The 26,919-nt window shown below is 43.8% G+C and overlaps 1 protein-coding gene across 7 annotated transcripts in view; it reads right to left on the reverse strand.

Annotated features, from left to right (window-relative positions):
• Positions 1-26,919, reverse strand: part of LOC118387946 (CBP80/20-dependent translation initiation factor) — a 140,428-nt gene that overhangs the window by 95,202 nt on the left and 18,307 nt on the right. Inside the window, exons 2-8 of one of the 7 annotated variants that reach the window (XM_035776808.2) lie at positions 26,449-26,644; positions 21,785-21,856; positions 16,094-16,222; positions 12,985-13,067; positions 10,722-10,826; positions 10,460-10,552; positions 10,042-10,117 (exon numbers count right to left, since the gene is read on the reverse strand). In XM_035776808.2, the coding sequence (XP_035632701.1) occupies positions 10,042-10,117; positions 10,460-10,552; positions 10,722-10,826; positions 12,985-13,067; positions 16,094-16,222; positions 21,785-21,856; positions 26,449-26,631 (741 nt within the window). In that variant the 5' untranslated portion in view covers positions 26,632-26,644. The other 6 variants (XM_035776807.2, XM_035776809.2, XM_035776811.2 and 3 more) reach the window with 6 other exon arrangements.

Genomic DNA, 26,919 nt, shown 5'->3' on the forward strand with positions numbered 1-26,919 from the left:
TGTGTTATTTCATAGTTTTGATGTCTTCACTATTATTCTACAATGTAGAAAATAGTAAAAATACAGAAAAACCCTTGAATGAGTAGGTGTTCTAAAAACATTTTGACCAGTAGTGTAAATAAATGATTGTTCAAACGACTGACACATGTAATGAAAATATGCATAGGGGTTGTCAACACAAAAGGGAAAGTGAAAGAAACCAGCTCCTTAACTCTTTTTCTTCAGGGCTTTGGGCTAAAAAGGCAGAGGCAAACAAAGCTTTGTTACTACAGCACTGTGACTATTCCTTGTTTTATGCGTTTTGAGATTAGGTCTTGCGATCCAAATGGCACCTTTTCCTTTATAGTGCACTACTTTTGACCTGGGCTCTGGCCAAAAGTAGTGCACTATATAGGGAATAGGGTGACATCCCTCCCAGTTTGGTAATCTTATTCTATGACTCATATCTCACTGCCTCAACACTACCCCCTCCCCGGTCCTGAACTCCACACATGGCATGTGTACAGTTGGACCATGTTGCTTGTAACCACAGTGCTGACGCTAACAGAACTACTTTTTATCACTGCCTGCCACGGTGAGTTCCTCAGCTCTGAGGGCATCGCTTGTTTACATATCTCTCCTCTCTACCCAGGCCAGGCCCAAGTCTTACACATTCCCCCCTCATCTTTCCCAAGCCATTGTAAGGCCACTAAAGTGAATGGCCCATGTTATCCAACTGGTGCTAGCCAACTGGAATCCTCCACACAGGCAGCACAGAGCTACACAGGGTCCTGTACTCTACGGACGTTCCTTCTCAGAGTCCGACATTGGGTCAAGTTTCCTCTCTGACCTCACATTATTTCATCAAGTGAGGTATTCCGGAGCTGAGAAAGCAGGCAGGCGAATGGAGGCGTACAAGGGAAAGAGAAGCGTCGTCGCTCAAACCAAACAGGAAGCGCTGTGGAATGTCTTTCCACCACAGGCCAGGCAAGTCCTCCAATAGGCTACCTGCTCTCTGTGTCACAGTCCAAACCCTGGATCAACTGGGGGAGTGGGTGGACACATACAGACGCACAGACACACAGGGATGCACAGACACAGATGCAGACACACACAAACATTATACCCGTACAACCTCAATGTGTGCGTGATTGTGTGTGGGCAGTGAAGGGATTACAATGCCTCAGGTATAAAAACCAGACTCTGGCCACCTCAAAGACCCCCCAAAATATGACAGTTTTGCAAAACAGCCACCACCGAGCAACACCAGCTAAGTTCTACTTTTACTCATGATCCCGCAAATAACAACTGAGCACAGAACTTGAGATGGGTGAGAAAATGAGGTATGCTTAGAACTGGTGGAATAATCAAGCATTACAACACACCAGTAAGAGTCAGCCAATCACCTCTCCAATCAGCACTAGTATGTCTCATCAGATAGGCCTGCTGGATGGATGAGTCAGAAATAAGGATAACATAAACATGTGAAATCTAAAAATCCACTGCCTCATCTCTCCTAGAGGGATATTACATTTCTATACATAACATGGTCTGTCCTGATTCCTTTCCAAAAGGGCTGTTATAAAAACTCAACTTTGGAGTCAGGACTGAGAAACATCTAATGGCTTATTATTCTCAGGCTCTAGTCTAAATGCTTATTATTCTGTCTTCAGGCTCTAGTCTAGTCTAATGGCTTATTATTCCCAGGTTTGAGTGTTCAGTATCTAGTCTAGTAGTCTAAAGTCTTATTATTCAGGATCTAGTTTAGTCGAATGGCTTATTATTCACAGGCAGGGAACCTATGTTCTCTGGCCAATGGTCACTGGATGCATAAGCCATTATGAGTGGAGCAGCCAGACTAGAGTCAGGCAGCGATCCGTGGATTAATGGCAATGGGGAGAGAGAGACTGCTGGAGGATTGATACTTTTGTAGAGGGAGTCGAGCAGTGCTTTGTTTTGCTGTTCTTCAGTTCAGTCAGTCAGGCCGGGATCAGGCTGTCGTCACAATGAGAGGCTGTAAGATAACCCCCCACCATACCCCAGTACCCGCAACATGCAAAGTGTTGGTCCCATTTTTCATGAGCTGAAATAAAAGATCACAGAACTGTTCCATACGCACAAAACCCTTATTTCTCTCAAATGTTGTGCACACATGTCTCCATCTCTGTTAGTGAGAATGTCTCCTTTGCCAAGAGAATTCTTTCACCTGACAGGTGTGGCATATCAAAAAGCTGATTAAACAGCATGATTATTACACTACTGCACCTTGTGCTGGGGACAAAAGGCCACACTAAAATGTGCAGATTTGTCACACAATGCCACAGATGACTCAAGTTTTGACGGAGCATGCAATTGACATGTTGACTGCATGAAAGGCCACCGGAACTGTTGCCAAATAGAGAAATGAACATTAAACTACCATAAGCCACCACCGATGTCATTTTCCGGCTTCTTTACCTGTGGGATTGTCTGAGTCCAACCACCCGGACAGCTGATGAAACTGAGGAGTATTTCTGTCTGTAATAAAGCTCTTTGTGGGGAAAAACTAATTCTGATTGGCTGGGCCTGGCTCCCAACTAGGTAAGCATATGCCCTCCCAGGCTGCACCAGATTAGGGCCTAATTTATTTATTTAAATTGACTGCATTCCTTATATGAACTGTAACTCAGTAAAATTGTTACATTTATATTTCTGTTCAGTATACATTAACAAATAGTTATGGTTAACATGAATTATTTTGTTGGTAGTTACAGTCTTGTAAGTTGGTAGTTCCTGCAACTCCCATACGGACTCGGGAGAGGCAAAAGTCGAGAGCCATGCGTCCTACGAAACACGACCCAACCAAGCCACACTGCTTCTTGACACAATACCCGCTTAACCCGGAAGCCAGCCACACCAATGAGTCGGAGGAAATACCGCAGAACTGGCGACCGTATCAGCGTGCATGCGCTAGAGTGCGACGGGACAAGGGCATCTCGCCGGCCAAACCCTCCGATCTACATGGACGACGCTTGGCCAATTGTGCCCCATGGGACTCCCGGTCGCAGCCGGACAGAGCTTGGACTCGAACCAGGATCTCTAGTGGCACAGCTAGCAACTTCGATGCATTGCCTTAGACCACTGCACCACTTGGGAGGCCCCATATAAATCAGTTTTAACTAATGGTTATAACTAAAACACTTGAATTCTATTAATGGATGATGTTTAATGATTGATTAAATTGTATTGTGTTGTTGGATTTATTGATCAGCCTGGGAGGCAGAGAGAGAGAGAACAAGACACTGCCTAATGGGCCCATATCTGACTGGCATATAATCACAGACACACACCGTATAGTCTGGTCGTCTGGTTTGGCAGGGGCACAGAGGGGCCTCTAGCGGGTGGTCGGGTGTGGCCCACACAGACACTATGTTTACCTCTACCATCCACCCGTCAAGTCCTTCTCTCCTCCTCTTTCTTTCTTTCTTTCCACTCCGTGTCCCATCCCATCCACGCAGCTCCTCTAGTCTCCCTCTCTCTCTCATCTCAAATCAGGCCAGTGTGGTTTGTCTGGTTTCCAGTCTCATAAATACAGGGGAAGGAGGATGACTCAAAATGGGGATCGGGGAGCCATGGTGTGCAGGATATCCAGTGTGTGTCCCAAATGGCAAACTATGGGCTCGGGTCAAATGTAGTGCAGTAATAAAGGGAATAGGGTGCCCTTTGGGACACAGCCCAGGCCTAGCTCCCACTCCCACAGGGGAGGTACCTCCAACAGCCACTGACTGACTGACTATTATGATGCAATTGTCCTCGGTCTGGCCAACAAATAAGATGCTCAGGATCAGACCACCAGAGGTGATGATTATGGAGTGGAAAGTGGTGATACTCAAAGTCCCAGATGTCTTACATTCATTCATGAACTTGTATGCATTGTTAAATGTCAAAGAATATTGATGTATATAATATTGAGGTTTGGAGTATAAAGACATAATAAATAAAGGACTAATAAATGAATCCATTCACACACAAAAATGGCAGCGGGGAAAACAACAGTGATTGAGTTTGAGTGTCAAATACATTGTGTGTGTGTGTGTCTGTATACACATCTCCTCCAGAGCCAGTTCCCTGATCCCTAAAAGCAGTTCTTCTGTGGTCGGTCACTGGGAGCAGAGCGGAGGCTCTCTGCTCTCCCTCTCTGACAGACAATGGCAGGAAAAGGGAGTAGGACGGGGCTGCTCGCCGCACTGACCTCCACATTGTTCTACTGTGGACGTGAAGGAGGACAAGAATGGAGGAGGGAGCAGACCCAGGCAGGCCTGTGTTGCATACCGACCCCAGTTAGAGTCATGAGTGCTAGCTGGCTGGCTGCACCGAAGACTCCTGCTCCGGTGCACGTAGACCGGGGGGGCCAGCCAGTCTGAGGAGACGTCTTTGGTCTGGCCCTCTGGTCGCTTTGTTCAGCAGGAAGGGGACGGAGCGGATGTGTCCTCAGTAACTCTGTGGGCCCAGCTCGGCCACCCCCGGTCAGCCCGCCAAGCCCCTACTGACTGGCTCAGTACCAAAGCACCACCAGAAAGAGAATGTGCAGGAGGGTAAGCCTCAGCCTGGTCACAGATTAGTTTGTGTGGTCTTGTCAACTCCTATGGTCATTGACATGACAATGACCATAGGAAGTGGCAAAACAGGAAAAAAGTGATCTGGGACAAGGCGATCAGCCTTCCTCCCTCCTGGGAAAACAACCAGCTCCACTGAGACAGAGGCAGAAGACAGGGGAGGAAACCTACAGTTAATCTACTATAATCTACTATAAACTCACACTGCATCTCAGTGCAAGAGGCGTCACTGTAGTCCCTGGTTCGAATCCAGGCTGCATCACATCCGGTCGTGATTGGGAGTCCCATAGGGCGGCGCACAATTGGGCCAGCGCCGTCCAGGTTTGGCCAGGGTAGGCCGCCATTGTAAATAAGAATTTGTTCTTAAAGTGACCTGCCTAGTTAAATAAAGGTTAAATAAAAAATATATTTTTTTAAAAATCACCCTGATGTTGACCAACATTAGTTTAGTCTTCTTCAGGGGTCAGCCAATTTCCATCAGGCTTGGGTTGATAAGACCATTGAGAGTTAATGAATGAGAACAAATGGAGCGATGGACGTGAGCGCACACAGGACATAAGCACAAGCACGCTTCCACGCAAGTAGACGGAAACAGACAAGCCGGCTCTAATGTCAATGCAAAAACAGAGCCCTTTAAGCCATAGGAAAAGAGAGAATATGATCAAATGCGAGTAATACCCATTGAAATCTAAATGGTGCCGGAGGACTTCTGCACACAAGTCGCAGTCGCACAAACAAGCAGGGTTCATACACTGACAAATTTCCATGACTTTTAACCAAATTTCCATGACCAATAATTTGTGGCGTCTATGCGTACACGAAAAAGCAAGCATAAATGTGGTCTCTGATCCCACGTATCATGTCCTGGTGTTGCGCCCTTCAGAAAGTCACTTAACGACCCACAAAGTTGAACAGCAGCGTTGTTAGGGTACCGTACAAAACACATGGTCAACACTCCATCCGGAAAGCTAATTGGTGTGCAGTGCAAGCTTTTGATCCAGCCTTGCTCAAACACACCCGAGTCAGCTGATCAAGATCCTGCTGATCAGATTTTTGTTTTTTTAGAATGTGGTGTGTTGTATTTCTCATCTCCTAATATTCAGTGCTTGAGACATTGTTTACACCCAAAATATGTAGCACCTGTCCCGTTCACCTTCTGCACGTCGGCCATTTGAGTTTATTTTATCGAGTGCCAGCAGAAAGTTTTTAGGACATACCGATGACATTAACACATGCTAATAATAGCTAAATAGTCGGAGAGCGAAATATCTAGCCAGGATACAAGCTATCTAGTTAAGAGTCGGTTGTCTATCATTATTTTATAGGCTACCTGTTGCTGTAATGTCTCCCTTGCTCTCCGTCACCAACTGCCCATTCGCATTGGCACACATACTATATGCAGGTGATGCACATACAGTACACACGGAGACATGCTCTGAAGGATCATTCTGATCATGGCTGATATGTATGTTTTTTACATGATTGCCACAATATTTATAGCGTTTGCCTCAAATTAATTACATGAACCAATTTTTAAACGCATTTCCATGACTTTTCTGATTGTATCATTTTTTTCGAGGCCTGGAATACACAATTTCCAAATTGCCATGATTTTGTTCCAGGATTTATGACCGAACGAATCCAGAACAGGGCAACTAGATGTTGTTAGGGTACTAAAAAATGTGCATATTTACAGACACAATCATCTGTCCTGCCCAGCACCAGTACACACACACACACACACACACACACACACACAGTTTCATTTCACAGACAGACCCATGCATGACAACACATCACACCAAATTCAGTTGTGTGGATGGGTTGTGTTGTTGACATGCATGCTCAGAATGCCCCAGAGCACCCAGATGTATAGGCCTGTCACAATAACACATATCCTGTTGACATCATCTGCCCAATGACTGAGCTGTCCATCTGTCTGTCACTATAAACTATGGGAACATGAGAGGGGTCCCTGCCATGCCCTGCTCTTAAAGCTGACCTGATGTAAACCATCTCTGCTAGGGTAAGGGTGGGTGGGACCACATGACACACACCCACTCCCAGTGTAAACTATGTCAGGAGCGGGAATGAGGAGCAGGAAAGGGCTTGACTCATCTCTAATGAAGCATGTCTCACTCCAGCCCCAGGGATTCATCCAGCAAGAATCTAACCTGTCTACAGTGTCATCGTAACACAGGCGCTAGGGTCAGGAGGGGTGTGTGTGTGTGGAGCAATCAGCTGCATTCCAGGGAAGCTAGCAGGGCTCCCGAGGGACATGTCTTGCAGAGATGTTCTCCCTCTCACCCCTCTTCTCTCGGAAGTGACTGAGGAAGTGGTGGAGGAGAGGGGGGTTGTGGGTTACGTATTCTCTTGGCCCAGACTACCCCCCTAGAGTCTAAAGGGTGAAGACTGTGGAAGTGGTAGGTCACTGTTGACTAACTGGTCTAGTCAGTGTTACATTAACACACAGAGTTCTGTCTGCACAGAGTGTCCCTGTTCCCCATTGCATTGCACTGCACTCAGGGCCAGTTTCAGACATTATGCCTACATCAGGGTTGTGTTTAGTAGGGCACTCGGAAGCAAAAACGTTTCGCAACAGACCAAAATCTGTGTTGCTATTGGATGATGTCAGGTAGTACCTCACTCACTCATCTGAAAGCCCATACATCCCTCCCATTGATCCTCTTCCATGGGATAAACATGACAATGATGATGCTGGTCCATTCCATTACTACTTAGAACGGTAGGTGTCTGTAGCCTCTGCTAGACTCTTCCTTCCCCAGTTCTCTCAGCCTCAGTACTAGGTTATCATATAGGCTCAATCTCAATGAGTCTTTCCATGATTCCTCACAACCTATACTCACATACTTCACTGTTCCAAAACATTTAACAGTTTATCCCTATTGAACACTGCCCAAAGCTGCTCATATGACTAGCCCTACTCCTATTCATGATTCTGATTCACAGGACGTACACAATATCTAGCCACACACACCCAAACATGACACCGACTACCCTTCACCATCAGGGAGACAAAGTGGAACAAACATACAGTAAGCTTCCTTCCCACGCCCGCAGCACGTCAGTCTCATTCCAAAACATTAGATGTGTTGCTTTTCAGCCATTCTGATTCAGACTTGTGTGTTTTGGATCATTGTCTTACAGCATGACCCAGCTGCGCTTCAGCTACCACCACCATGCTTGACCGTTGGTATGAGGTTCTTACTGTGGAATGCAGTGTTTGGTTTTCGCCAGAAATAACAGCATCCATATTGTCCAAAAAGTCAACTCTAGTTTGCCAAAACTAGCACCTGGATGATCGTCAAGACTCCTGGAAGAATGTTCTATGGACAGGCAAGTCAAAAGTGGAACTTTTTGGACGACACGGGCCCCATTATTCCTGCCGAAAACCAAACACGACATTCCACATTTAGAACGTCACACCAACAGTCAAGCATGGTGGTGGTATTGTGAGGGTATGGGGAAGCGTTGCTGCCTGGACGACTTGCCATCATCAAAGAAACCATGAATTCTGCTCTGCATGAGATCATTCGAAAGGAGAATGTCAGGCCATCCGTCCGTAAGCTGAAGCGCAGCTGGGTCATGCGCCAAGACAATGATCCAAAACACATATGGAAGTACATCAGAATGACTGAAAAGAAGCACATTTAAAGTTTTGGAATGGCCTACTCAATGTCCAGACCTAAACCCGATTGAGATGTGACAGGACCTGAAACGAGCAGTTCATGCTCGAAAACCCACGAATGTCACATAGTTAAAGTGGTTCTGTATGGAAGAGTGGGCCAAAATTCTTCCATACAGGAAGTGTTCGGTTGCAGGCATTACAGCGAAAGGTGGCACAACCAGTTATTGAGTGTAAAGGAGCAATTACTTGTTCACACAGGGACATTTGATGTTGAATAACTTTGTCAATAAAATACAAATCATTATCTAAATGTTATTTGTTCACTCAGGTTCCCTTGATCTAATATTAGGTTTTGATTGAACAAAAAATATGCAGAGAAAAACAGAAAAGTGGAAATATCTTTTCACGGCATTGTACACACATAGCTCCAGTCAATCACAGAGGCTTAGAGGCCTGGCGTGGTCTGCTGCTATATTTAGTCAGGTTATCAGTGAGGTAAACCCAGGGACTGACTGGCTGGTCCTGGTCACAGGATCCTAGCAGGGGACAATAGAGAGCTCTATGTGGCTGAGTTACTAAGACCAACAGAGGGCAATTGGCATCAGACCCACTGAATGTCACTATTGACAAACACTGTGAGGGAAACAGGACTGGCATTGCCAGGTCTCATGATAAATAGTATCAGGCACTGCAGAGTAGAGGAAGCATTATATTATATTCAGTCATCTTGAGGAGGTACTGTCTTTGGTCTATTTTCTACTTTTTTGGCTATGATTTGAGTTTTACTTTCAGGGTCATCTGCATCCTTGCAGTCACAGTTCCTTCCCTTATGTTGTTGTGGGGACTCTGTGTATTTTAGAATGCAGCCGGGCAAAGGAGACGGTGGTCACAATGAAACGATAACAATAGCCTGGAGACTTGCTTGGCCTGGCGTCATGGCTGGCTGGCAGGGCTGTGACGTGGTCAGCGGTGGGGGGGGATGTGTGTGTGTGTGTCCTGCCCTGTCCTCATGACCCTCCAGTGCCCCTGTGCCAACATCCTGCCTGTCAGCAGACCACTGCAGAGCAGAAAAACACGACTGGCACACAGTGACGCAGTACTGTAGACATGCAAGACCCAACCTAGTTGTATCTGTATCCTATTCCTGCCAGCAATAACTGCCCCTTGGGATGATTCAAGTTTACTGAATTGCATTGTTTTACAGTTATATTGGCTACAGAGCTAAAGAAAATTACACCCCCACCTTGGTCTTTAGGGATGTGTTCTATTTAGGGTTTTCAAGCATTAGTAAGATAGATACAGAGATCCAGGAAAGGTTAAGTCTCATCAGCACTACAGTGCATTATGATGAGGATGGATGGAACTTACCTTGAAACTACCACAGGGTGGCAGTAAAGGGACAATATTTCACCACTAGTAGTCACTCCACTCACACAAGAATACTCAATACCTTTCTTTCACTAAAGTACGGTTGTTCAATCTTATAACCATCAGGTGGAGCTCCCTACCAACAAGTAGGTTTATGGTCTTGATAGAAAGCAGAAAGAGGATTTTTATTTATTTATAAAAATGTTAACTTTTATTTAACTAGGCAAGCCAGTTAAGAACAAATGCTTATTACAATGACAGCCTACTGGGGAACAATGGGTTAACCGCCTTGTTCATGGGCGGAACGACAGATTTTTACTTTGTCAGCTCTGGGATTCGATCCATCAACCTTTCGGTTACCGGCCCAATGCTCTAACCTCCAAGAGATAGAGATAAAGATTGAGTCTTCTATCTACAGAAGAGGATAGAGATAGAAGATCGGTAACTTACGGTAAGGCCTGGCAGGAACTGCTCCATGTCGTTCAAGTTGATCCCATCATTATATTCAAACTTGCCTTTCATCATCCTGAAAGACAGAAACAAGACACACAGATGGAGACATTTTGAACAGGTGTGGTAGATTGGGCTCTGATAGGGACTTCTTTATACAGTGGGCTGTGGCTCATTCTCAGTTCATCTTTCCTCCATTCCTCACATTCTCTTTTCTCGCCTCCTTCTCAAAACTCATTGGAGAAGAAGGTTTGAGGGGCGGGACCTTGGACCTTCTCCAATATGGTTGAGAAGGATGTGAGTATAGGTTGTGAGGAATCGTGGAAAGACTCATTGAGATTGAGCCTATATGATAACCTAGTACTGAGGCTGAGAGAACTGGGGAAGGAAGAGTCTAGCAGAGGCTACAGACACCTACAGTTCTAAGTAGTAATGGAATGGACCAGCATCATCATTGTCATGTTTATCCCATGGAAGAGGATCAATGGGAGGGATGTATGGGCTTTCAGATCTGCAAAGAGGAAACATTGAAGGGTTAGGGCCAAGGGAAAATGGTGAGAAAGTAGCGAGTGAATTAGGAGTGACCATGAGTGACCATGTTCCTCTATGTTCAAGTCAAGGAGCCTTTGGACAGGAGCCTTTTATTTGATTGTTTTAATTGATGCTGAAGATGCACTGACCCCTCTCTGTCGATGTGTTGAAGGTGCTTTGGTGTTCCCCGGAAGGGTTTCCTGTGGAACTGGCTGAAGTCCAGCTTCTCAGGCTGGAGGTCCCATGTTGCCCCCCTACAAAAACAACACAACTTAGGTGAGGAAGATGACATGACAGTTAATACACTCAGGCTGGACGCCCAACTACAACACAGGACAGGACGATGTCTGTTAATAGCAGGAAAGACACCCACTGTTCTTAGAGCATCCACTCAGAGCATAAACTGTGAAGTCTCCATTTCCTGTCTCCAGACCATCACTAACTCCATCTACTCTACCATCTGCCCACTTCTCTAAGCCCCCAAAACAAGGGGGCTTAGACATGTGATCATCATTTTAATCACCCAAAACACCACTGAAGCCGAGCTGCCCCCTAATGATGCATATAGGCAGCCTAGCTACTTTAGGAACACCCCCTGAAGATGCCCGGTCATCCTAACTACTTTAAATGACCCTCTGATGATGCCCGGCTAATAGCTCCTTTAAAAATCTCAGTCAGACGATGTTACCATATGTTTCACAGTGTGCCAATTAAAACGTAAATCACAAAATTGAAAGAGTGGCAGTTTTAATCCAGCCATTACATTAATCTATTCATGAATCTGATACAGAATATCAAAACTTGTTTGTAAGCAAATATAGCCCCTGGTCCTGGAAAAGGGGTTCTGACTAATCCAATTACAGTTTGTCGTAGTAACAGGGCGGGCTTCCATGTTGTGTACGTGGCTTCCTTCCTTCTATACCAACGTGATTTAACAACCTCTTTGAGGAAAAGTTAACATGGCATTACCATGCAGCTGTCGCCATGGCAGCCTCCAGCTACACTGGCGACACCCAACACCCACCCCCACTATGTCATCATCACATAACACCGCTCTCCTTTTATTCAACACACCTACCTAGCTACCGGTTCACGCAAGAGATTCAAGCCTTTGTTTTTCAGTGCTGGTTCGGCTTCTTTTTTAAAACCTCCCAAAAACAGTTGGCCATCTCATCCCAGAAGAGTTTGTTTTGTATACGTGTTCATCTTCGTAGCATGCATTTGTGATTACAGAGTGAGTCTACCCCTCTAGATGGCATCACAAACAGGCCAAGAGCGGAATCTCAGGCTGCATCCCAAATGGTACCATATTGCCTTACATAGAGCCAAACTTTTGACCAGGGCCAATGGTGCTCTGGTGAAAAGCAGTGCACTGTATAGATAATAGGGTTCCATTTTGGGTGCATACTCAAAGGTGAAATTGTCGTTATGTCTTCAATAAATAGAGAAACTCAGCTAATTAAGCTTGTAGCAAAAAAAACAAAAAAAAACAAATGCTGATATGAATTGTTAAATCAGAACAAACCACATTTTCCCATGTTTAAGCTGCTAGGGGGCAGATATCATCAGCAATTAAAAAACAGCTTGCTGATGCTGAAAGAAGGTGTGGCTGTAAATGTATTTCATTTAGCCTGAGGCTAAGCCGTTGCTAATGTAGTTATTTTGTTAGAACAGTCGGACCCCTGTGGCTTTTTTCTCTCTCTTCTATCTCTAGTCTGACAACACCAAAGCAGGTAATGTTTTCCTAGCATCAGCTTGCCTGGTCTGGAGAGGGTAGCCACCACTATATGAGGACAAGAGACCGTACAGTTTCAAAAGCTGAAGACACCAGCCCACTTGCCTGACGACTCGTCCTGAAGTTAATTCCGCTGCTCTATCAATCAGTCTATACATTCATTCTGAAACTGCCATCCTAGAAGTCATTTGTGCCGATGTCAAAATTAGGGGGTTATAAAACTAATTATTCAGCGATTGGATAGTCTCCAACCAATCAGAGTATCAAAGCCATTGACTTGATTAGTGTTGGCCTGCTCTTGCCCAACCCACCAGTGTCTGGGACCAATCAGAACGTGTTTGCATTCTACAAGACGTCGGGGAGGAATCCAAATCCACACTCAGTGAGCGTGGTGTTTGGCAGGAGCGATATGGACGTGTAGTCAGGCTAACCTGGACTACCCCCATCCAACCACCCATAAAGACAATGAAGCCTGTGAATGTAAACAGACTACAAGCTATACATCTGTGGAAGCTTGTAAATACTGCATATTTTTCCTATCCATTGTCCATTGATGGGTAGGAAACGTGTTGGTCAATACATGACATACCCATGAGTCCATGGTGTTACTGTGGTGTGTGTGGTGAAGGGGAGCTGTGGGGTGGTGGCGAGTAATGAATGAGTAAATAGTTACATACATGACATACCCGTGAGAGTCCATGGTGTTAGCAGCCCAGATGTCAGTACCCAGGATGTCAAAGGACCCTTCTCTGTTCCCGTTCTGAAAGACAACACATTACAACAGTGTATTATCTATATATCACTTTACAGAACACGTCTACTACTACAGCTAATATTGATCAAAAGGGGGCATCTTTGGTGTCCATTGTCACGGTGCTTCATTGAACTAATCCTTAACTTGAATGCTAACAGTCATTGACATGTTAAAGGGTGTATAAGGAAACATTTTAACAGGGCAAACAACTTTTACAAAATAATTAATAGGCAGGTCCATCTTAATTCTGGTATTAGGCAATGGCCTATCGATTTCAACACAAATATTCATCCTTTTCCAGGTTACATCCATGGCCACTGCTATAGTAATATGCTGCAGTTGATTGACTGGTTCCTTGAGTGATGTCAAAGTCCATTTACTTTGCAAACTGTTGGTTTAAATTTCATATTGTTTATTTTTTAGGGATGAAATGTTAATATACTCAACAAAAATATAAAAATGCAAAGTGTTGGTCCCATGTTTCATGAGCTGAAATAAAAGATCCCAGAAATGTTCCATACAACACAAAAAACGTTATTTGTCTCAAATTTTGGGCAAACATTTGTTTACATCTCTGTAAGTGAGCATTTCTCCTTTGCTAAAATAATCCATCCACCTGACAGGTGTGGCAAATTAAGAAGCTGATTAAACAGCATGTGCATTACACAGGTGCACCTTGTGCTGGGGACAATAAGGCCACTAAAATGTGCAGTTTTGTCACTCAACACAATGCCACAAATGTCAAGTTGAGGGAGTGTGCAATTGGCATGCTGACTACCAGAGGATTTAATGTTCATTTCTCCAACGTCGTTTTAGAGAATTTGGCAGTACGTCCAACATGCCTCACAAAGGCAGACCACGTGTAATCACGCCAGCTCAGGACCTCCACATCCGACTTCTTCACCTTCAGGGGGTTGTAGAGTGCTGAGGAGTGTATCTGTCTGTAATAAAGCCTTGTTGTGGGGAAAACTAATTCTGATTGGCTGGGCTGGCCAGTCATGTGAAATCCACAGATTAGGGCATAATGAATTTATTTGGATTGAATGATTTCCTTCTACAAACAGTAACTCAGGAAAATCTTTGAAATTGTTGCATGTTATGTTTATATTTTTGTTCAGTATACAGTGCATTCGGGAAAGTATTCAGACCCCTTGACTTTTTCCACATTTTGTTACTTTGACAGAGCTCTTCTGTGGAGATAGGATAACCTTCCAGAAGGACAACCATCTCTGCAGCACCACCAATGAGGCCTATATGTTAGAGTGGCCAGAAGAAAGCCATTCTTCAGAAAAAGGCACGACAGCTCACTTGGAGTTGGCCAAAAGGCACCTAAAGATTCCCAGACCATGAAAGACCATAAAGGTAACAAAGACAAGATTCTCTGGTCTGGTCTGGTCTGATTCTCTGGTCTGATGAAACCAAGATTGAAATCTTTGGCCTGAATGCCAAATGTCACATCTGGAGGAATCTTGGCACCATCCCTACGGTGAAGCATGGTGGTGGCAGCATCATGCTGTGGGAATGTTTTTTTCAGCGGCAGGGACTGGGAGACTAGTCAGGATCGAGGGAAAGATGAACGGAGCAAAGTACAGAGAGATCCTTGATGAAAACCTGCTCCAGAGCGCTCAGGACCTCAGACTGGGGCGAAGGTTCACCTTCCAGTAGGACAACGACCGTAAGCAGAGCCAAGACAACGCAGGAGTCTCTGAATGTCGTTGAGTGGCCCAGCCAGAGCCCGGGCTTGAACCCGATCTAACATCTCTGGAGAGACCTAAAAATAGCTGTGCAGCGACGCTCCCCATCCAACCCGACAGAGCGGAATGGGAGAAACTCCCCAGATACAGGTGTGCCAAGCTTGTAGCGTCATACCCAAGACTGTAATCGCTGCTAAAGGTGCTTCAACAAAGTACTGAGTAAAAGATGTGAATACTTATGTAAATGTGATAGTGATATTATTTGCAACATTTTCTAATAATCTGTTTTTGCTTTGTCATTAAGGAGTATTGTGTGTAGATTGATGAGGGGGAAAAAAAACAATTTAATAAATTTTAGAATAAGACCAATGTAACAAAATGTGGAAAAAGTCAAGGGGTCGGAATACATTCCAAATGCACTCTATATAGTATGGCAAATAATACTACGGTACTTGGTGAAGTGTTTCCTTCCCCATGACCCCTTGTTTCATATACATCCTTTAAAGCACCATTCAGTGGAAAGATGATCATCCCATCACAATGTATGTAAGGGACTTTTTTTCCCCATATTCACTTTGCAGTTAACATTAAATTGAGAAGTTTTGGGGGAAAGTTTGTCTACCCAGAAGACAGTTATGATCATCATCGCTAACTGACTACATGAAGTAAATGATAGACAAACATACGCACCACAAAGGCAATATTGCTGGAAATGAATTGGTATACTCTTACCTTTGGCTTTTTAAGCCAATTGTGACAAACTAGTCAATGTGGATTGGATAGTAGTCGGGAGCTTGAGGTGTCTGATACGTGTGAGATTTGTTCATGACAGTTTGTGGTGGAAAACATGAAACATACATTCAGAATTGTTTGGCGAGCTACTCATAGGTGGGCTCCGAGCTACCGGTAGCCCTCGATGGACCTGTAGGAGACCCTTGGGCTACAAGATGAATTGATGGACCACGTCAAATTGACTAGCTAGTTACAGTAGCTAACGACAGAGCACACCAATTTGGCTAGTTAACGAGCTAACTGCCAGGGGATAAACTAGAAGGTTATTTCCAAATATTGCTTGATTTGGTAACAGATAACTTTACCAGGACGAGTTAAACTTTCTAAAAAAAGCCTAATCTCTCAACAAGCAAGATAAATGACAAGTTGTTTGCTTAGCTAGCTACATGCCAAATAGATAGGCTACCCTCCCTCAAGTATCTGAAAATACAGGAATAGATGTTTCCTGATCATGAAAGGCACGCAGTTTTTTGCTGTAACTAATGATCGAGCTAAATGTCTGGGGACGTGGTGGTCTAATGTAAAAGCAGTAGGATGGTTAGTTACCTGTATCTTGGCTGGCCCTCTGAATTGGTTGTTCCTCCCCCTGCTACCAGACCTGGAGCCTGAACCAGGTCTAGAGCCAGAGCTGGGCCTGGATCCTGTACTGCCATTACTACTGTGATCCCAATCATCCTGCAGGGGGAGGGGGGGGTAGAGACAGACCGAGATAGATAGTGGGTGGATGAGAGGGATTATGATCAATACCATATCAAATCCTCCTTTGCAGAAAACGCAGAACATGTGATATGCAATGCTGATTGTATTGTCAATAAGACACATTTCTATTATCTATGAGGGAGGAGTGGAGAGTAAGGATCCAATATATTCCCATACACAGTTCGTGGTTAGCAGCGGTGTGGGGTAATACATTGAGATAGACAATTACAGACCTATCAGGCAGGTCTGTGTCTGCTGCTGAGTCTGAAGACCATTTACATGATGAATGTTACCATGAGCACTGAGTGAGGGAGGAAGAGAAAAAAAGCGAGGGAGAGAGAGGTGTGGGTGGAGGGAGGGGCGTTGGTCATGTTGGTTAGCAAGGGAGAAGGAGAATGCTGACAGGGCTGGTAACCCCGAGAAACCACAGCTCCCCATGGCCATTCTGACTCAGTGCTGCTTAGCACAACTGACTGCTGCTGGCTGAATAAAGGTTGCAGCAGCCAGTGACTGTTTTGTCCTAATGGTCACAGTCTGGCCCCATACCCTAGTACAGGCTGGCTGCATGCATACATACAGGTTGACAAATAGAGCAGCCAGTCAGTGCCTTGGTTCAGTGGATGGACGGACACACCTCTTAACGCTAATACAGACTGCCTGCCTGACTGGCTGTCTGGGGTATTCCGCTAACCCCTGGTGAGCCGTTCAATCTCATTTATATCCAGTCCTTCCCTAGTGGTTTATGTCTGTGTGTGTACATTCCTCAGAGCAGTTTTAGACAACCTCCCAGTTTCACCAAAAAAAATGTTAAGTTTTCTCCCTGATGCACACAACCCAGACCCACAACACTGTGTGCAGATACCACACAGAGAGACTCAATAGGCCAGGCCAGGCCAGAAAGTAATGTTCTCTGTTCATTCAATTTCATGTCATTTGATTATTTCATCAGTGCCTCTCACAAAGTCATTTGTCAGACCAAATGACAGCCTAGTGCTTGGGAAAGGAAAAAATATATATCAGGCGATGATACAATGAATAATATGTCTCCCCTTTTCCTCCCTCTCCTTTTTCATTTTCCTTAGCCCACAGTAACAGCTGAGAGGGAGAAAGACTAAAGCTGCGTCACCCTATCGGCCCTGGTCAAAAGTAGTGCATTTCTAGAGATTAGGGTGCCATTGGGACTGCAGCCTAGGCTAAAATCAATACATCCTCACAAGGGCCTGATCAGCATCTGAATAGCTCTCTGTTTCTGGAATAGATATGGGAGCAACATGAGTCATGACTGTGCAGATTGAGATGGAAGTGAAAACTAGGTCCTCTGTGATCCCAGAGAAGTCAAGTTACACTGCTATCCTGAAACTGCTGTCTTCAAATCTCTTCCTCAGAAACCGACACACCCCAGACACTCTAACCCTCAGTCTTTACCTGACTACAACCAACCCAACTGTCCACAAGACAGCCTCAAGTCACTCTGTGTACAAACAAGTGCTTAAAAAGGGCTCTAACTGCTTAGTTCAAATGAAAGTGAAGCAAAGAAGCAGGTGGCAGATGACTGAATCAGTGCCCAGAAGACCAAAGGGCAGGCTGCAGAAGCAGCCCAGCGTCTGCTTCACTCTCTCTCCAGCAACACAAACACCTCACATACCTAAACATACGATCTATCTATGCCTTTATGACCTAAGCTACATACTGACACAAATATAAAATCTTTCTTCCAACCTCAGGTCACCTCGCCATACAGTATCAATGTATTGTTACCATACACAACCGATAGGCCTAAGTATATAATATTTTTTACATGCACATACTAACCATGTCAGGTCATCGACTGGAGCAAAATCAAAACCGTACCTTACCCAAAGCCATCACAGTTATGTAAGTATCAGAGCCTGAGGAAGCTTGTATGTAGCCGAAACAGCATTCCTGGTTATGGGGAGCCCCTAAGGCAAGGGTCTCCAACCTTTTCTAGCATGAGAGCTACTTTTAAATAAACAAATAGGCACAATCTTCTCCTCTACCCTGCAATGTGTCCCCGGGCCCTTGGTGTAAAAGAAATGTGTTTTCTGTCAATATACCCAGTAAAATAATGGTTAATAAACTGTATTTGGAATGGCAGGCCCCATAAAATGCTCTATTGTATTTTTATTAATTATGTTCTGCCCCCCCAACTCTCAATATTATTATTATTATTATTATTCACAGAGAAACAAAGGTAAACATTTGTTTCATATAAATAAAGATTTGCATTGCAAATCCCATTTAATTGTGTTTCTAGTAAGAGGAATGTGTCAGTCGAGTGAGGTTTCTCCTGTTAGGCCTACTGCTGTGGCACATCATGGGAGAGTTTGCAAAACAATTGATACAAATAATGATGATATAGTTCTGTCAGGTAAGCCTATTTTGTATTTAGTTGAGAAGGTTTTTGTGGAAAACATCTCTGTCTACCCCATTGAGCTACCCACAAGACGGTTATCCTTAGCATCGATACACACGGAGTGTTACACACGGAGTGATAAACGCACGCACCAGATAGGGGCAATATTGTGTTACTTTTGGCTTTTTACACCCATAGTGGCTAACCAGGGTTGGGTTTATGTCAATGTGGCTTTGATTGGATAGCAGCCATAAGGTTATGAGGGTTTACAATGAAAAAAAGAAATGCATGTACTTTCAGAATTGCTTGGCGAGCTCCTCATAGGTGGGCTAAGAGCTACTTGAAGACCCCTGCCCTACTAAGGTAAGGTGTGTGTGTGTGTGTGTGTGTGTGTGTGTGTGTGCGCCTTAGGGAGGAGGAATTTAGGATGAGCTGCCTTGGGTTTGCCTCCTCTCAAACGCATGCACGCATACTTCTCACAAATATTAGATTTTTGCTAGGTAGCGTCAGCGCGAGTCGTCTGTACTTGTGCCAAAACGCCTGTATTTTATCCTATAGCTTGTTTTCCACCTTTTTAAAATAGTGAGTGAACATACTTTCAGCACTTATTTCCATGACTGATCAAAACTCATTTTCTCACCCTCTCTCTCGTGTCTCTGCATTAAAACATATACAGAGCAATATGTTTGGAACATCAAAACAAATAGAATAGTGAGAATCGCTTCACATATCATAAACAAAAAAAAACATTTTTATTTTTTATTTTTTTTAAAGGGCTTACCCTGGGCAATGGAACACTACCACACAGTTGGTAATCTGCATTTTGGACATCGATTATGGCCGATTACATTGCACTCCACGAGGAGACTGCGTGGCAGGCTGACTACCTGTTTATGCGAGTGCAGTAAGGAGCCAAGGTAAGGTGCTAGCTAGCATTAAACGTATCTTTTAAAAAACAATCAATCTTCACTTAATCACTAGGTAACTAACTACACATGGTTGATGATATTACTAGGTTAACTAGCTTGTCCTGCGTTGCATATAATCGATGCGGTGCCTGTTAATTTATCATTGAATCACAGCCTACTTTGCCAAACTGGTGATTTAGCAAGCGCAAAAAAGCACGAGTCGTTGCACCAATGTGTACCTAACTATAAACATCAACACCTTTCTTAAAATCAATACACAAGTATATATTTTTAAACCTGCATATGTAGTTAATATTGCCTGCTAACATGAATTTCTTTTAACTAGGGAAATTGAGTCACTTCTCTTGCGTTCTGTGCTACAGTCAGGGTATATGCAGCAGTTTGGGCCTCCTGGCTCGTTGCGAACTGGGTGAAGACCATTTCTCCCTAACAAAGACACAAAGAAACGGGGGATGATTTAACAAAAGCGCATTTACGAAAAAAGCACAATTGTTGCACGATTCTACCTAATCATAAACATCAATGCCTTTCTTAAAATCAATACACAGAAGTATCTTTTTTTAAACCTGCATATTAAGTTAAAATAAATGAATGTTAGCAGGCGACATTAACTACGGAAATTGTGTGACTTCTCTTCATTCATTGCACATTGAGTCAGGGTATATGCAACAGTTTGGGCCGCCTGGTTCGTTGCGAACTAATTTGCCAGAATATTACATAATTATGACATAACATTGAAGGTTGTGCAATGTAATAGCAATATTTAGATTTACGGATGCCACCCATTATTATTAATGACCTAAGGCTCGTATTTCTGTGTTATTATATTATAATTAAGTCTATGATTGATAGAGCAGTCTGTCAACTCCCGAGATTTGGCTGGCAATACTAAAGTACCTATTAGAACATCCAATAGTCAAAGGTATATGAAATACAAATGGTATAGAGAGAAATAGTCCTATAAAAACTACAACCTAAAACTTCTTACCTGGGAATATTGAAGACTCATGTTAAAAAGGTACCACCAGCTTTCATATGTTCTCATGTTCTGAGCAAGGAACTTAAACGTTAGCTTTTTAACATGACACATATTGCACTTTTACTTTCTTCTCCAACACTGTTTTTGCATTACTTAAACCAAATTGAACATGTTTCATTATTTATTTGAGACTAAATTGATTTTATTGATGTATTATATTAAGTTAAAATAAAAGTGTTCATTGATCATTCAGTATTGTTGTAATTGTCATTATCACAAAAAAAAAAATAACAAAAATAGTCCGATTAATCAGTATCGGCTTTTTTGGGTCCCCCAATAATCGGCATCGGCGTTGAAAAAAAATCAGTCGGTCGACCTCTACCACACATCATTGGTTGAAACAGGAGGAGACAGAGAGAGCCAGAGATGTGTGTGTCTCCCTGCACCCTGTGCAAGCAGACATGGGCAAGTACACTCTGCCACGTCGTCGTTGCCAACAGGCACAGACAAACACAAAGCCGGAGGCGGCACATGGGGGAAACACCATCCACCGGACTAGAAGAACCCTGGCTATGACGTCAACATTCAGAAACATAACTGAACACGCCCCCTGTTCTCAGCTATACAACCGGGCTACAACCCCCTATATTCCACCACTGACAGAACAACACCTACTGGTACCGTGATATTCCAGGGTAGTTCGCTATGCAAACACACTAGCACCATAAAGCCCATGCAAATAGGAGGAGGATTAGTGAGAGAGGTCTCAATTTATGATCAGCCAGTCTGGATATGTTATCAGCCCTGCTGCCAGCGTGCCCGGTGGAAACTCACTTACGCCTACATTTTGCAAGTGACGAACACTTGTCTTCATCCATCCTACACTTCAGCAGAGCCTCGAACTGAGATACATCGTAGGCAAAGCTGCCATCATCAGAGATTAAATAAGTTGAATTTAAAATGCATCTGGTCTATTTTAGCATGGAGCTTGCTTATTTATGACGGTTATGTCCTAAGGGCATTTGCTATATGACCAAAGAAGTAGACACCCAATGAAACAGCAGTAATGTGCAGTATGTATGCATGTCTGACTGGAGCCATATGTTAGTAACCTTGGCTATCATTGAGATCTTGTTTCCCCTCTCATCAAGGATCGTACATGGAGGTTCAGCACAGCTGTGTGTTGTGTGTAGACCTTCAGCCAGCCAGCATTTCCTCCAGAATTCAGACACATCATACACAGTCCAAACACTCACTGGTTTGTTGGAGCCCCTCCCCCACGAGGGTGACCAACTCCCGTCTTTCTTGTCATTGCAGTCCTCTGTCCACTAGGTCAGAGGGAGGGAGAGAGAGGAGAAAAATTGGAATGACAATTACTCAACACTATTTTTGTGATGATGATGGAAAGAAAGACGTTTACAAATCTCTCCTTCTCCACCAGCTGGTCAACGTTGTCCTCTAATTTTTGCTTGGCTATTTTGTGAATGCTGCTCAGCTGGCAATGCATCCCATGAGGTAAACTAGCCTGTTTTCTGTGCACGTACAAGACCCACCAAGTATTGGTTTTAGAGTTACAGTGCCTTCGGAAAGTATTCACACCCCTTGACTTTTTCCACAGTCACGTTACAGCCTTATTCCAACTTAATTACAAAATAAATCAATCTACACACAATACCCCATAATGACAAAGCAAAAACAGGTTTAGAAAATTTTGCGAACGTATTAAAAATAAAAAACTGAAATATCTTATTTACCTAGGTGTTCAGACCCTTTGCTACGAGACTCGAAATTGAGCTCAGGTGCATCCTGTTTCCATTGGATCATCCTTGAGATGTTTCTACAACTTGATTAGAGTCAACCTGTGGTAAATTCAATTGATTGGACATGATTTGGAAAGACACACGTCTATATAAAGTCCCACAGTTGAAAGTGCATGTCAGAGCAAAAACCAAGCCATGCGGTCAAAGGAATTGCCTGAAGAGCTCAGAGACATGATTGTGTCGAGGCACAGATCTGGGGAAGGGTAAAAAAACATTTCTGCAGAATTGAAGGTCCCCAAGAAAACAGTGGCCTTCATCATTCTTAAAATTGAAGTAGTTTGGAACCACCAAGATTCTTCCTAGATCTGGCAACCTGGCTAAACTCAGCCATCGGGGGAGAAGGAACATGGTCAGGGAGGTGACCAAGAACCCGAAGGTCGGCCTCCCGGGTGGCGCAGTGGTTAAGGGCGCTGTGCCACCAGAGACTCTGGGTTCGCGCCCAGGCTCTGTCGCAACCGGCCGTGACCGGGAGGTCTGTGGGGCGACGCACAATTGGTATAGCGTCGTCCGGGTTAGGGAGGGTTTGGCCGGTAGGGAAATCCGTGTCTCATCGCGCACCAGCGACTCCTGTGGCGGGCCGGGCTCAGTGCACGCTAACCAAGGTCACCAGGTGCATGGTGTTTCCTCCGACACAGTGGTGCGGCTGGCTTCCAGGTTGGATGCGAGCTGTGTTAAGAAGCAGTGCGGCTTGGTTGGGTTGTGTATCGGAGGACGCATGACTTTCGACCTTCGTCTCTCCCGAGCCCATACGGGAGTTGTAGCGATGAGACAAGATAGTAGCTACTAACAATTGGATACCACAAAATTAGGGGGAAAAAAGGGGGGAAAAATTCACACACACACACACAAAGGAAAGAAAAAAGAACCCGATGGTCACTCTGACAGAGCTCTAGAGGTCCTCTGTGGACATGGGAGAACCTTCCAGAAGGACAACCATCTCTGCTGCACTCCACCAAATCAGGCCTTTAGGGTAGAGTGGCCAGTAAAAGGCACATGACAGCCCACTTGGAGTTTCCCCAAAGGCACCTAAAGACCCTCAGACTATGAGAAACAAGATTCTCTGGTCTGATGAAACCAAGAGTGAACTCTCAGGTCTGAATGCCAAGTGTCACGTCTGGAGGAAATCTGGCATCATCAGCATGGTGGGGGCAGCATCATGCTGTGGGGATGTTTTTTTTCTCCGTTCAAGGCAAAGATGAACGGAGAAAAGTACAGAGATCCTTGATGAAAACCTGTTCCAGAGCACTTAGGGACCTCAGACTGGGGCGAAGGTTAACCCTCCAACAGGACAATAAGCCTTAGCACACAACCAAGACAACTCAGGAGTGGCTTCGGGACAAGTCTCTGAATGTCCTTGAGCAGCACAGCTCAAGCCCAGACTTGAACACGATCTAACATCTCTGGAGAGACCTGAAAATACCTGTGAAGCAATGCTCCCCATCCAACCTGACAGAGCTTAAGAGGATCTGCAGAGAGGAATGGGAGAAACTCCCCAAATACAGGTGTGCCAAGCTTGTAGCGTCACACCCAAGAAGACTCAAGGCTGTAATCACTGCCAAAGGTGCTTCAACTAAGTACTGAGTAAAGGGTCTGAATACTGAGTAAATGTGATATTTGAGGTTGTTTTTTTTAATAAATGTGCAAAATTTCAAAAAACATGTTTTTCTTTGTCATTATGGTGTATTGTGTGTAGATTGATTGATTAAGGGGAATAAAAAACAATTTAATCAATTATTTTAGACTAATCCTGCATCGCTAATTATTGGTTTATTAACAAACAACGATGTGCAGTCATGTTACCTAGCTAGCTAACAACCTAGTAACTTTACAGTAGGTTTAGGCACAGGCAAAAAGGAAAAGGGTTTGATACTCATAAGATGTGCTTCAAAATGGTAGGTTTCATATAGGTCTAATGCAAGCCTAAACTAAATCAAAAATCCATTTATTTCTGGTGCTTCTTAAATTGTTTGGGTTAACTGCCTTGTTCAGGGGCAGAATTACAGATTTTTACCTTGTCAGCTCGGGGATTCAATCTTGCAACCTTACAGTTAACTAGTCCAACGCTCTAACCACCTGATTACATTGCACTCCACAAGGAGACGACTGCCTGTTACACGAATGCAAGGTAAGTTGCTAGCTAGCATTAAACTTATCTTATAAAAAACAATCAATCAATCATAATCACTAGTTAACTACACATGGTTGATGAAATTAGTAGTTTATCTAGCGTGTCCTGCGTTGCATACAATCGATGCGGTGCGTTTTCGCAAAAAAGGACTGTCTTGCTCCAATGTGTACCTAACCATAAACATCAATGCCTTTCTTAAAATCAATACACAAGTATATATTTTTTAACCTGCATATATTTAATTCATATTGCCTGCTCGTTGTGAACTCTGTGAAGACTATTTCTTCCTAACAAAGACAGCCAACCTAGCCAAACGTGGGATGATCTAACAAAAGCGTATTTGCGAAAAAAGCACAATCGTTGCACGACTGTCCATAACCATAAACACCAATGCCTTTCTTAAAATCAATACACAGAACTATATATTTTTAAACATGCATATTTTGCTAAAATAAATCCAGGTTAGCAGGTAATATTAACCAGGTGAAATTGTGTCACTTCTCTTGCGTTCATTGCACGCAGAGTCAGTGTATATGCAACAGTTTGGGCCGCCTAATTTGACAGAATTTTACGTAATTATGACATAACATTGAAGGTTGTGCAATGTAACAGGAATATTTAGATTTATGGATGCCACCCGATAGATAAAATACGGAAAGGAATAAACGTCTTGTTTTTGAGATGATAGTTTCTAGATTCGACCATATTAATGACCTAAGGCTTGTATTTCTGTGTGTTATTATGTTATAATTATGTCTATGATTTGATAGAGCAGTCTGACTGAGCGATGGTAGACACCAGCAGGCTCGTAAGCATTCATTCAAACAGCACTTTCGTGCATTTTGCCAGCAGATCGTTGCTGTGCTTCAAGCATTGAACTGTTTATAATTTCAAGCCTATCAACTCCGGAGATTAGGCTGGTGTAACCGATGTGAAATGGCTATATAGTTAGCGGGATGCTCGCTAATAGCGTTTCAAATGTCACTCGCTCTGAGACTTGGGAGTAGTTGTTCCCCTTGCTCTGCAAGGAACGCAGCTTTTGTGGAGCGATGGGTAACGCTGCTTCGGCTATTGTCGATGTGTTACTGGTTCGAGCCCAGGTATGGGCGGGGAGAGGGACGGAAGCTATACTGTTACACTGGCAATACTAAAGTGCCTATAAGAACATCCAATAGTCAAAGGTATATGAAATACAAATTGTAGAGAGAAATTGTCCTATAATTCCTATAATAACTACAACCTAAAACATCTTACCTGGGAATATCGAAGACTCCTGTTAAAAGGAACCACCAGCTTTCATATGTTCTCAAGTTCTGAGCAAGGAACTTAAACGTTAGCTTTCTTACATAGCAAATATTGCACTTTTATTTTCTCCTCCAACACTGTTTTTGCATTATTTAAACCAAATTGAACATGTTTCATTTTATTTGGGGCTAAATTGATTTTATTGATGTATTATATTAAGTTACAATAAGTGTTCATTCAGTATTGTTGTAATTGTCATTATTACAAATACAATGGTTTTTTTTTTACTTATAAATCGGCCGATTAATCGGTATCGGCTTTTTTTTTTTGGGCCCTCCAATAATCGGTATCGGCGTTGAAAAATAATAAATCGGTCGACCTCTAGCCTACACTGATGAATATTCCTTCCTACCATTCCCCCAACCAATATGAGCAAATCAGCCGTTCTATGCAGTATTCTACTATACACTGAACAGTGTGAAGTTAAATGTAATGTGTTGTATTAAGAAGAAGTGTGAATTTCAGTGACAGGTTTTTGGAGAACGGGGGACAGGATGCTCGGCCACTGATTTTTTCCCACCATGGTATCGCGATACTATTTGGTATCGTGCTACTTCGTCTGATATGGTATCGTTTGTCAAAATGTTGGTATCGTGACAAGCCTAGACTACTTGTATCAGCATCAATTTTGCCACTCTGGTCCCGTTTAGCATTAGTCTTAGCTAACCTGTGAAATGTGGGACTGGGGTTTGTTGTCTCCGTCCAGGTACGTCTCGTTTTTGTCTCCCAGAAGGCCTTGCACCTGGTACTCCAGCACGTAGCTGTCGATGAAGCGCTCCAGCTCCTCAATCTCCTGTGAGCGAGTGCTGCCCGCCTCTGAGGACGCGGACGCCACCGACGAGTTTTCCATGGCAACCTGCTGCCTGGAGGGAGGGAGGAGAGGACCTGCAGAGAGGTGCAGGAGAAATGGCTGGTTAGTAGAGAGATCAAAACAAAAACATGACTGCAGCATATCCACTTAAAACCACCATGTTGAGTCAAGAAGCTATAAGTGTGTCATTCAGACGGATAGTTCAATCATTTTCATTCAAGGAAAGCTCATTCTAAAACATCCATTAAGAAAATGTCAAATAGACACTGTCAGACCTCTCAGAAGACTGAACGCAAAATCCAAACCACTCCCATTCAGGGCAGAGCA

Source organism: Oncorhynchus keta, unplaced genomic scaffold, assembly GCF_023373465.1.
Source record: "Oncorhynchus keta strain PuntledgeMale-10-30-2019 unplaced genomic scaffold, Oket_V2 Un_contig_6263_pilon_pilon, whole genome shotgun sequence".
Taxonomy (NCBI): domain Eukaryota; kingdom Metazoa; phylum Chordata; class Actinopteri; order Salmoniformes; family Salmonidae; genus Oncorhynchus; species Oncorhynchus keta.